The following is an 11784-nucleotide window of genomic DNA, read 5'->3' as shown; positions in this document are numbered from 1 at the left end:
AGCCTGTTGACATCACTGCTTTCCGAAACTTCGAGCTTTAAGGATCACGACTTATAACCCTGACTAACATAGAAACGATAATTGGCAGTACCTTCTTATGTGTTTGCAATTACAGACTTTGTAGGAGATATTTTCGCGTTTTATGCATATTATAATTAAGAACCATATATTTTCCGATTTCTAAATCATAAATGATCTCTTTTAGTAGGAAGACATAGTACTAATATAAGAATTCTATTTAAGTGATGGGGTTTTAGACATTTGGGACTTTTGAAACACAATATAGGGGGAAATGTTCTTCTTTGAGTGGCATCACTGTATATCGTGTATAATAGTCCTTGCACTAGTTAAACAACAGCGCACGTGTGAACTGTTGGGCAAGGTTAATCTTTTGATGGGAATGATTTACACTGGTTTGCGTAGGGATTTAAATGGGAGTAGTTGAAAGTGGAAGCAATAATTATAAAATGAAGAACTCAAAATTTAAAGTAAGTAGAAGATTATGAATTTCAATGAAGATTATGAATTCAGATTTAAGGAAAGAAACTATAAATCGAGAAAATTGTTCTGTGATGCTTTATAAAATGTCGGCATTACTCGAGCATACGGTTCTACCAAATTTTGACACATTCTTTACATTTTCAGGGCAAGTTAGAGCTTTGTAATTATTTTAACAGAGCATACACTGAATGAGGAGCTATAATAATACTTGCAGATTGATGTTAGGAGGGCTCAGTATAAAAAATCAGTGTAGACGTAATTGCATAAAAACTAGTGCATAAAACACGGACCAACGTGTGTTAGGTAGCCACTAAAAGCACGAATGCTATCTAACCGAGTCAGAGTAGGAGCGCACCAGGGGGTCCAAGTGGTAGTGAGGAGGTGTCCGTAGGGATCAGGCGCGTGAGCGACGTGGGCTCTACACATAAACGAGAATAGTAGAAGTACCTTCACTATCACTCAAAATTTATTTGATTATGCTGTGCACTGACAATAATTATTTATATTCACACTCATTCCATCACGAAAAATGTTTCACATCGTATTTTACTTATACATTTTCTGTTTGGTAGATCCGTCTCCTGAAGTAAGACCAAAATGTTCTTTCTGTTTTTACTGTCGACTCTTCTCCAGAGAAAGCATGAGGCTCTAACGTGCAATGATTACAAATTAAGGCAGGGTTGGCAAAAACCATGGTTTTTATTTAAAAAAAAACCAAAAACTGTTTTTTTTAGTTTAAACCAGTTTTTTTTTTTTTTTTTTTTTTTGTTTAAACCAGGTTTTTATGGTTTAAATGATTTGCTCTATATATTCGTATCATACATGGACAGAAATAAGTTTGTTTCGCCTTGATGTTATTATGCAACAACCGGGTTATGCTGGAAGGGGTCACATAAGCTTAAAGCGGAATAAAAACCGCTTCTCGAGTTACATCCGAGAGAAATTGTCCTCCATTTGAACTCAGAACCAGGACTAATTGGCCACAAATGCGATACGTCTGCTGACTCACTCACGAAGGAATCCTGATAAAAAAAATACGTTGTACTGATCTTTACATGTTTCTTAATATAACTGTCAAGAGTCATTTCAGAAGGACAAAAAGATAAACAGTTGCACAAGTGAAACCATTTCACAGAATTACATATGAACAATTTCAAAGTACTACGGAGTACAGAAGAACGAATTTAGTTTAAGTTAGTTAACAACGACTTTTATTGGTCCAAATTAAAGAAATACACCGGCTTAATCTGCATATCAATAAGAAAAGTGAATAAAGATACGAATTATTTCAGTCCACTTTGGCTCAAACTCATTTATACATAGATATATACCAAAGATACTTATTTCACTAAATGCCTCTCGTGGGGTCTGTATGACCCCCCCACACACAAAAAGTACGGCATTTTCGATGTATTTTATCAATAGTTAACATTGAAACGAAACAATATTTAGAATTTTTCTTCGATTGCAATTACATAACAATAATAACAACTACAAAAAAATCACAAAATAAACATTTATAAACTTGTAAACAAAAGTTGCTTTTGTAGTATAATCTTTTTGAGTAATGAATAGGGAATTTAGGTCTGAATATAATACGTATAATATACGGGAGAGAAACGTGATAACCCACAAATGTGTGTTCATCAAGATTTTACAAACACTTACACTTTTACGAACATTTTTTTGTTTTTTGATTTAAACCAGTTGTTTTTTTTTGAAAAAACCAGCTGGTTTAATCCACCTTGGTTTAAATCAGCCATCCCTGAATTAAGGTAATAACATATTAACAGTGTATATACCATATCTTCATAGGTAAATTCTAGTGCGTGAAAAGCACTGCAAGTAAGGGAATTAAGTGGTTAGGAAGACGTAATTTAAATGCTGTACAGATTATAAATATGGAATCAAATTTTGCAACACTGAACTACGCATTTCCGTGCTATCCTGCTTTATGAGGCCATATTTACATGCACTTCTCTTAGTAGGAACATCTATTACTGCCTTACATAGTGTTTACTAGGGGAAGGTTTGCGTTAATGGGTGCAGATACGGTTTAGGAGGTATAAGTATAAAATCAGCACGTGAACATATTGCATAAAAACTACAGTGCACAAACCGACTTAAAAACACAAACCAATTTGTGATAGGTAGCCACTAGAAAGCACCCATGGTAGCTAACCGAATTAGGGCAGGAACGCAGCAGAGGAATATAGCGCATAGTCGACAGTAGGTATACGCATGCACGAGGATAGTGGAAAAACACTTGATATGGCATAAAAACATAGTTCTTTGAGTGACAGAGCGAAGTGGGTTAAAAGCCCCGCAGGGCCCGTTTTTTTCTACCTTTATCACAATTTAGACAAAAACAAGGTACTCGGTTCTGGAGTCGTGAAACGACATCTGTGCTCAGGGTTTGCCCAAGTGGACACAGCCCGAAAAAACTCAGTGTTTTTTTTCGGGTTGGACCCACTTTAAAACCCACCTGGGTTTTTGACCTATTTGTGAGTATCACCTTGGAACAACTAAGGTGATCACAGATTTTCCTTGGGCGAATTAGAGGCTTTCACGTTAAGGTAGACAACAACATTCAATATAAGACCTTTATAAAGTTCTGAATGCACTAAATGAATTTTTAAAAAAATAAGTTAGCTTAAGATAGTTATAGAACAAATTAGTGTATGGATTATGCTTATAGCCAATTTGAAGTAAAATAAGCAATTTTGTACTTTAGAAAATATTTTCCGTGAATAGTGTGCTCGTCGACTCGGCGACACCGAGGGACGTTATCACTCATACGTTTGACGGGTTTATGATCATAGGTGCCGGTACTAATAGTACATGTTTCTTCAACTAAAATTTGGTTTTCCAACAATAACAGTTTAGTTCAGCCATTTGTTGCTATCCTTCAAATAAGTATTCTGTAGAATCAAAACCAGCAATAGCGTAAAAATTCTTGTCAAATTTTCCGGTTCCGAAAACTATGTAACGCTTACTATTTCAAGTGCTGAGTTCGAATTTCCGTACGAGTGGAAGTTTTGATGTACACGCCGTGAAAGAAGTGCTCGGGAAATTCCCGAATTAAACGCAGAAGGATCGGAAATGACTACTTCAACAATAAAACTATTTATTTTACGCTTAAGCCTGCCATACGTCCCGTAAAAAACAGGATAGTCCCGTTTTTGGGTCCGAGTGTCCCGCGTGCCCATAAATTTAGTCGGGACAGGGAAATGTCCCGTATTTTAACTCTGTTCCATTTCTGCTATCAATAGGGCCTATCAGCTTATTCGAAAAGTCGAAAAGTGAAAAAAAGAATTCTGACATTGGCTGGAAATCCTGTAATTAGTAAATGAACAGTACGCTGTTGCATGTAACAGTTTCGAGGAAGTTATAACACCACCATGTTCGACTTGATAGCGAGCGAAATTTGCAATGCTACTTTTTCCATTGCACTTGATGTAAACTCGGATAATCTCCGGAACATAAAAGAAATAAAAAAAAGGCTTTGAGTGTTTCTACATTTACAAACACAGGGAAAATGCCTGACCTTTTCTCCAGCAACACATTAGATAAGCTAACAAGAATTATAATCTTTTTCAGAGGCTAGGGCACAGAATTGTGCTTTGGTCCAGGTCTTAGAAAAATGTAAATCTGGTCCTGACAATTACACACAACACAAGGAGAAAAATCAGCTTTTCATCAGATTAAGCTGACGAACGTAATTTTGGCAAATACAGCAATGTAAATAAATATTGCTAAACGCGCGAAGAATATTAAAGGTAGATTGTACCACTGATTTAAATAATTTGCATATTGTTTTCCTGTAAAGCATTTTTATAGTTTTTAGGCACCTTTGGTTTGTACAATTAATTGCAGGGTACGAAGCGAGAAAAGCAGCTACTGCTTAGTGAACTTTCACCTATTATTAGAGGTCTGCGCGGATACAAAATATCGCATCCGCATCCGTACCGCATCCGCAGCATCTCTATCCGCATCCGCACCCGCATCCGCAACATCTCTATCCGCACCCGCATCCGCAGATAATGAGGTAGCAAATATATACAACTTACATTCTATAATACACGTAGTTTTCTGAATCAAACGAAACAATATATTATATCAGTGTCCTCGTGATCCCAACCACGATACCAAATACCAACTACGATAAATAAAATGCAATATAAACCGTGGAGATACAAACTAGAAATTAATGAACGATTTATGTACTTACCCAATATCTTCAAATGCAGATATTGGACCAAAATAATGCTATGTAGGTAATATCCCCTAAATCGACTGATTTTAGAGCACGTCACTAAGTTTTTAAACTTGATCATTACTCATAAAAAAAGGGGGCATTTGTTCTAAACACAAAGGCGAAATAGAAATAATCGTTATTAAGAAATAAAAATTAATCACAGGACCGCAAACACATCCAAATATCCCGAACTGACACTAGCACCAGTAATTGCACTAAATTAAAAAAAAAAAAAGAATGTAACGAAACTAACAACGCAATACAATGCATTCTTTTACGACCAAGTTCCTTCGAGGCTAAGCGGTTAGCGTACGCGCCTTTGGCGTGGGAGACCCGGGTTCAATTCCCGGAGGGAGCTCATGTGGTTCGGATTCCACGTTAATCAGTAGGTCCACGTCTCATATAGCCTCGCTGCTGAACGGGAAGTTAAACTCAAAATCAACACAAGCTTTCACGACCACGCTTTTACTGAAACTAGAAGTGAAAATAGCTTCGAATACAAATAGGAAGTCTATACCGTTAATTTCGGGAAAAGGCAATAGAGAAAGTTTAGAATTTACTGCTTTTCTTTGCAGCCCCCACCGCATTGGTTGTTCTTTCTTACTTTACCAGAGGCTCAGAACATATATACACATACACAGAAGAAGAAAGACAGCGAGAAACAATTGCTGTTATAAAACTCCAATCCCTCGGAATGTTCATTGATGTCCATGGCACCTCTCCGAAGAGAGAAATCTGTGGGGTCGCAAATGTGCATTCAGTATCTGCTGTACTTCAAAGGAAACAGTGAAGATTTTTTTAAGAGAGAGGGAGAAAGATGAGCGTATGATGTGATTTGTTTACTATTTCGGTGACCTACGCGCTTCTCCAGTTTGTCACAAAAGGCAAAGATAATTCTGCTGACAAGTTTTCAGTTTATGGAAGGGGATGCGGTGTTTTAAATTAGGGTTTTGGTTCCTGACCTCTCAGGCTAGAAAAACTTGAAGACATTTGAAGACATTTCTTCCTCTTCAAGGCGAATGGTCTGAAAATTATCAGCTTTATCAGAGGGGCTTTGGCGGCAATTCTTTTTCTTTTTTTTTTCTTTTCTTTTTTTTCCCAGCAAATAGCGATACTTGAGGAGTTGCGATGGGGCCTGTCGTTTCTTTCTGTTTAAGTTAGAGATGTCATTCACCTACCAAACGGCTGCTAAAAATATTGAAAACAGCAATAAAAGGACAAGTCTCTCGTGTCATTTTTTGTCCTTTTGCTGTCACTGAGTCACAAGCTTCAAACACACTTGTATTTTTATTTTAGTATTTTCCAACTGGTTTTAAAACTTTTAATTCAAAACGAATGTTTCTAGTGCTCTTTCCACCATTACCAGAAAATTCACAGCATTTTTTTAGGTAGAGAAAATGTAGGAAACATTATCCGCAACTTTATCCGCTATCCGCAAAGAAAAGAGATATATATCCGCAAATACCCATTTTGATGCGAATATCCGCGGATATATCCGCGGATATCCGCATCCGCGCAGACCTCTACCTATTATATTCTTGAAAAATATATATATATATATAAAAAATGAAATCTTTTAGTTTTAGTCTCACGGTTATGCCTGCTATGCTCAAGGTGACGGTGATGATGAGACATGAATGAAATGACGGAATGAAGAAAGTGGGAGGAAACGTAAGAATACCGAGAAAATCCACGCACAAGATGTTTGTCCATCACAAAGCTCACTTGGCGCGAGCTGGGATCGAACTAGAGACCCCATGCACCAGAGATACTACTCAGCCACCGCAGCCTATTATACTTCTGTTCACCACACTACAGCTCATTGTATTGTGTTGGAAAGTTGAGGGGGGATCTGAGGTGTCCCGTATTCTCATGGAGAAAATATGAGAGGTTTATTTACGCTGGAAGAGGTTAATTTCATATAAGACATTTTGAAACATTTATTTATTTCATATAACATGAATTTTATCTTTGTTTTAAATTAATAGACCCTTTTTCATTGGCGAACGTCAGTCAGGCTTCTGGATGACTTGATCTACATTTGTTCGTTTGTCTGCAGCTCCTTCATGGCTAAGCGGTTAGTGTACGCGTCTTCGGGGTGGGAGACCTGGGTTTGCTTCCTGGAGGGAGCTCAAAATTTTTACGGTGGAAGCACGAGATATGCTAAATTGGCTGTATAGATTTTCTTGGCGATCGAATGTAAAATTTCAAAATGGTGGCCATTTTTTCAAAACAGCAGTGAGTAAAAAATTGTTGCAAGTTGTGACAATGACAATCTTGAAATATAAATCACATTTTAATACTTTTACCCCAAAGACATTGAAATATTTCGAAAAAAAATAAACGATTAAACCCGAAAATACCCGAAAAACCCATATGTACCTAGCTGGGTTGGGCTTTTTCAAAAAAGCCCAGGTTTTTTCAAACCCTGTCTGTGCTCAACTATGTTTCTAGGATCAGTTTGTACACTGCCAAGGTTCTGATAGCACTTCATTTCATCTTGTCTTCCTTATGGAGCACTGCGTAGTAAAGAACACATTTTGCATTTTATATTTAAAACTTGCACATTTTCGAGATAAGATCCCGATATATTTTGACTACACATACGATCCAATATTATGAAGTCAAGTGATGCATTCCTTCCGTATGTTTTACAAGTTCAGTTTTGCCCCGGTAAAATGGAATAGCACCCACATTTCTTCGTAGACATATTCTTCATGCCTCCTACACTTTTTTTTTTTTTTTTATGCCGATACCATACTTAGCTCAAATAAAGTTGAGAGCTGCCGTCAGAAGTAATTGCTTGAAAGTTATAGTTCAAGCAAGAATGACCTCCTAAATCTAAATAAAGTACTACCCTTGTATTCCAGAAAGTGTATTATATCTTCTTCTAATTTGTATTCTTTATTTTCTAGAAATAAAATTTTCTGTAAAGTGTGCCATTAAAACGATTACTGGGAGAATGAGACACAGCAAACTGTACAAGGTAATTCTAAAGGCAAAATTTCCATCTGTTCAGGACAGGGCGAAGTTGTTATGTCTCTACGGGGATGCTGTTGTAAAGAGTGGGCGCGAAGTGATTGTAGGTATATATGTAAAGGAAAGTAAGTGCGGAAAACGCAAAATAGGTACTCACCATAAGCTAATTTTGTACTTAGGCCTACAGGTAAAGTACTTAGGCCTACAGGTACATCACTCCAGATAATGGTTAAGAGATTATAGTTCTTACTGATTTTCTTATTATTATTCTCCAAAATACTTGGGCTTTGAGACATGACAGCATAGGTGATGATAGAAGATTCGCGTTAATTATATTAATTTTTACATTGGAACCTTTGTACCCATTGCAGAAATACTACGACTGCGAAAAATATCTGACATGGTCTTTTTTCGTATGCACTCACTTAGTATTTTAACTGTCGTATAAGAGTTGTGTACGTGGAATTGTGGAGGAAACAAGCGGGTATTACGATGGCAATAGAAAATAAGAATGGGAAGGTAGTCAGGGAGAGAAATGAGGTCATAGGAAGGTGGAAAGAGTCGGGATAGATTATGTAGCCTAAATGTTGAAGTAGAAAATGAAGTGGGTGTGGATGATAAAGGGTTTAGGATTCTTCGGGATGAGTTTGATAGGCTATATCCGAAATTAGAAATGGAAAGGCAACCGAAATAGATAATATGCGAATCGAATACGTTAAAAATATTGGAGACAAGGGCAAGATAGAATTGTTCCGACTCTGGAATGAAATATATGAAACAGCAGAGTGGCCAAAAGATTTCCTGAAGACGATCATGATACCGATGGCTAAGAAATCGAACCCAAAGAGATGTGAGAATTATAGAACTATTAGTTTAATATCTCATGCAGCTAAAATTCTGCTCCAAATACTGAGCAGAAGGTTATATGGAAGAACAAATGAAAAAATTGAGGTGGAACAGTTCGGATTCAGGAGAGGTAAGGGTACAGGAGATGCTATTGGATTATTTAGGGCGATCGGTGAAAGATTTATAGAAAAAGGAAATAGAAAGAGGTGCATGTTGTATTTATTGATCTAGAAAAGGCTTTTGACCATGTGAATTGGAAATTGTTTTGGGAGTTCTAAAGGAGATTCGGTTGGGATGGAAAGATCGAAGACTCATAAGAAACATATGTTAACGAACAAGTAATTGTTAGGATAGGGGAGGAACTGACAGAGGAGAGTGCAGTTAGAAGGACAGTTAGACAAGGATGCTGTCTCCCGTCAACATATCTATTTAGAAGAGATCGTGAAAAAGAGCCTATATGATGAAGACGGCATTTCGGTAGGAGGTAGAATTGTTCGATGCATAAGAAAGTGGGAAGGTAGAAAATAAACAAGTGAATAGTTTTCGATATCTGGGTAGTATTATTAGTAATGATATGAAGTGCGAACGTGAAGTAAAAGCAAGAATAGGAATGGCGAAAGAAGCCCTTAGGTGGAAGAAAAGACCCTGAATAAAGAGTTGAGAAAAAGACTCATAAAATGCTTCGTGTGGAGTGTTGTACTGTATGGGGCGGAAACATGGACATTACTTAAAAGTGATGGAAAACGATTGGAATCCTTCAAAATGTGGGTGTGGAGAAAAGTGAAAAATAAAAATAATTAGATCGAGCGGGAAACGAATGGAAGAATGTTAGAAATGATGGGGGAGAAAAGAACACTTTATAGATATTATTATGAAGAGGAAGAGAAGCTGATTGGGACATTGCCTAAGAAAAAATTGTATCGTGAGGGATGTCCTAGTGTATGGTGGCAGGAAAGAGAGGGAGGGGGCAAAAGAGGCTACAATTAATGGATGATATAAAAACAGAAAAATCATACGTGAAGACGAAGAGATTAGCGGAGGACCGTGGGCATGGAAGCTTCTCAACTGTGGCAGTGACCTGCCAATAAGGGCAGAATACCTATGATGGTGATGATAGGAGTTGTAATGGTTTTAGACTAGTAACCCTACACCAGCAGGGTGACGATAAACCTGTAAAACCGAAAAATGTAAGGAAATTAGAGGAAACCTGGAATAGTTAGGGAATTTCAATTTTTTAAAAATCATCGAGTGCTTGTTTTCTAGTTGGCAACTTCAAACTTACAAACTTATCTGAATTTTCCACTAATAATCTGTATCAAACTTATATTCTACATCTGTACGCATTAGCTTTTTTGTAGTGGAATATTATATTTGTGAAATATCCACAGAATGCAGTTGGATCAACAGTGTGATGATAAATTCGTTTTCGACGCACGCATAATTCCAACTTTTTTTTTTTTTTTTTTTTTTTAAATTCTTATTAGTTTCAATATTATCAGCATTTCATGTCCTGCATTAAGTGAAGGTAGTTTATCGTACAAATGAAAACGTTTTGGAGTACGGTTATACTGGCCAACAACAACAATAAAAGTTTTTTTCTGTCTCAAGAACTCCAATAGGTCAATCTAATAGTAATGGCAGCACTGATTCCAGATTTGGTTTTAGTTTTTTTCCTGTCACCCACAGTTTTGATGAGACAGGGGAAAGAAATGTGTACTGTGGTTTATGCAACTTATGCATACAAGAAGATGCTTCTACAATGAAAACATGTTGAAAACTTACTCTAAAATGGCGTCAGGAATATCCAAAGTTTGGAAGGAAGAAGTCTGTGAGGGAGTCCAAGAAGTGAATTTTAAGGCTCATATTTCATCCCAATGCCTGGTAGTCAGTTACGAGGTCGGACACAACGTCGTGAAAATTGTCAGACTTATGATTCAACAAAAATCTCTGCATATTATTCTAAATGCCAGTCATACGTTTTTCTCCAGTTCATTAAGTTCGTCAATGAACTTCATATCACGGAACAGTTAACCTGAGGGCCTGCAAAAATAACACAATTTCTTTGACCCCACCCCCCTGGGAAAAAAATAGTGTGTAGTATTTCCATTTCCTTTCCATATTTCAATGATGACCACTTTATGGTTTATCCGCTTTTTAGAACAGTTTTCCCTTCTAAGGGCAAGAGACCTTCACCCGCTCTCTTGACCTCCGAGAAGGTCGTTGGCACTTCGTAGTTGCTGACTTCTTATCCCGGAAAACAGTCGGTCTCCGCCTACGTAAGCACGCTTCGTCTCATGAGGAGGTGTATGTTGGGATTTTCCTTCGTTTAAGATGAGACCCGAAGCTTTCCTGAAACCTCTCCAGTACGTTTTGAAAGCAAAGTCGTTAAGATATGACGTTAGTATACCACAGTCAGTTTTATGTACATACATCTTTTCTTTCTCGATGAATGTCTCACTGTGATTTTTTTCTTAAGTGTGATGAAACTTTCATCGTGTGACTTAAGTTTCAGGAAAGATATTTAATTTCTTGCTTTGTGTAGTAATTATTATTAGGTAAGTGTTTCGTAATTTCATGGAGCACGTATTTATTTTCGTATTATTCATTAGTCTAGTTTATTAGGAAAAATGTATGACATATATATATATATATATATATATATATATATATATATATATATATATTTGGTCTTGTTTTTACATGAATGTAGGAAACTCTATATGGCTAATTACATATCAGGAAAAATTCAAAAATGTCCGGGAACACCAAGAAAAGTCAGGGAATTCTTTCCCGTATTTTTTGTCACCACCTTGCACTTTTAAACATAAAATATAGAATAAAAGCCTAAAATTACTTACTATTTAATTCAACTGCGTGCAGAAATTGGTTCCTTATATATATAAACATGACCAGAAGCGTTTTGAATTAGAATGCATAATAATGAATCACATTTTTAGCGTTGTTTCTAAGCTCTCAGATGATTAGAGTAAATTAGATTAGAGTTTAAAGTTTTCTTCAGGAGCGAGGCTATATGAGACGTGGACCTACAGCTTAACATTGGATCAGAGCCACATGATCTCCCATCGGCAGTCGAACCCAAATTTAACCATATAACCACGAGGAAGTTCATGTTCAAAGATCACTTAAACTATTGTCCGCCTACATGATTAACTTCCTTAAATATTACTCTTCCTTTCTGA

General features: G+C 36.8%; 1 protein-coding gene across 1 annotated transcript in view; it reads left to right on the top strand.

Moving 5' to 3' along the window:
• Nucleotides 1–331: 331 nt before the first annotated feature.
• The window catches only part of Mat89Ba (nucleolar protein 6 Mat89Ba), an 87079-nt gene continuing 75626 nt past the window's right edge, over nucleotides 332–11784 (top strand). Inside the window, exon 1 of the mRNA XM_081733732.1 lies at nucleotides 332–488. Coding sequence (XP_081589858.1) covers nucleotides 432–488 — 57 coding nt within the window. The 5' untranslated portion in view covers nucleotides 332–431. The remainder of the gene's footprint in view (nucleotides 489–11784) is intronic.

This window comes from Thermobia domestica, chromosome 12 (assembly GCF_964235325.1).
Source record: "Thermobia domestica chromosome 12, izTheDome1.hap1.1, whole genome shotgun sequence".
In the NCBI taxonomy this organism is placed as follows: domain Eukaryota; kingdom Metazoa; phylum Arthropoda; class Insecta; order Zygentoma; family Lepismatidae; genus Thermobia; species Thermobia domestica.
This window is presented reverse-complemented; position numbering and strand designations above follow the sequence as displayed.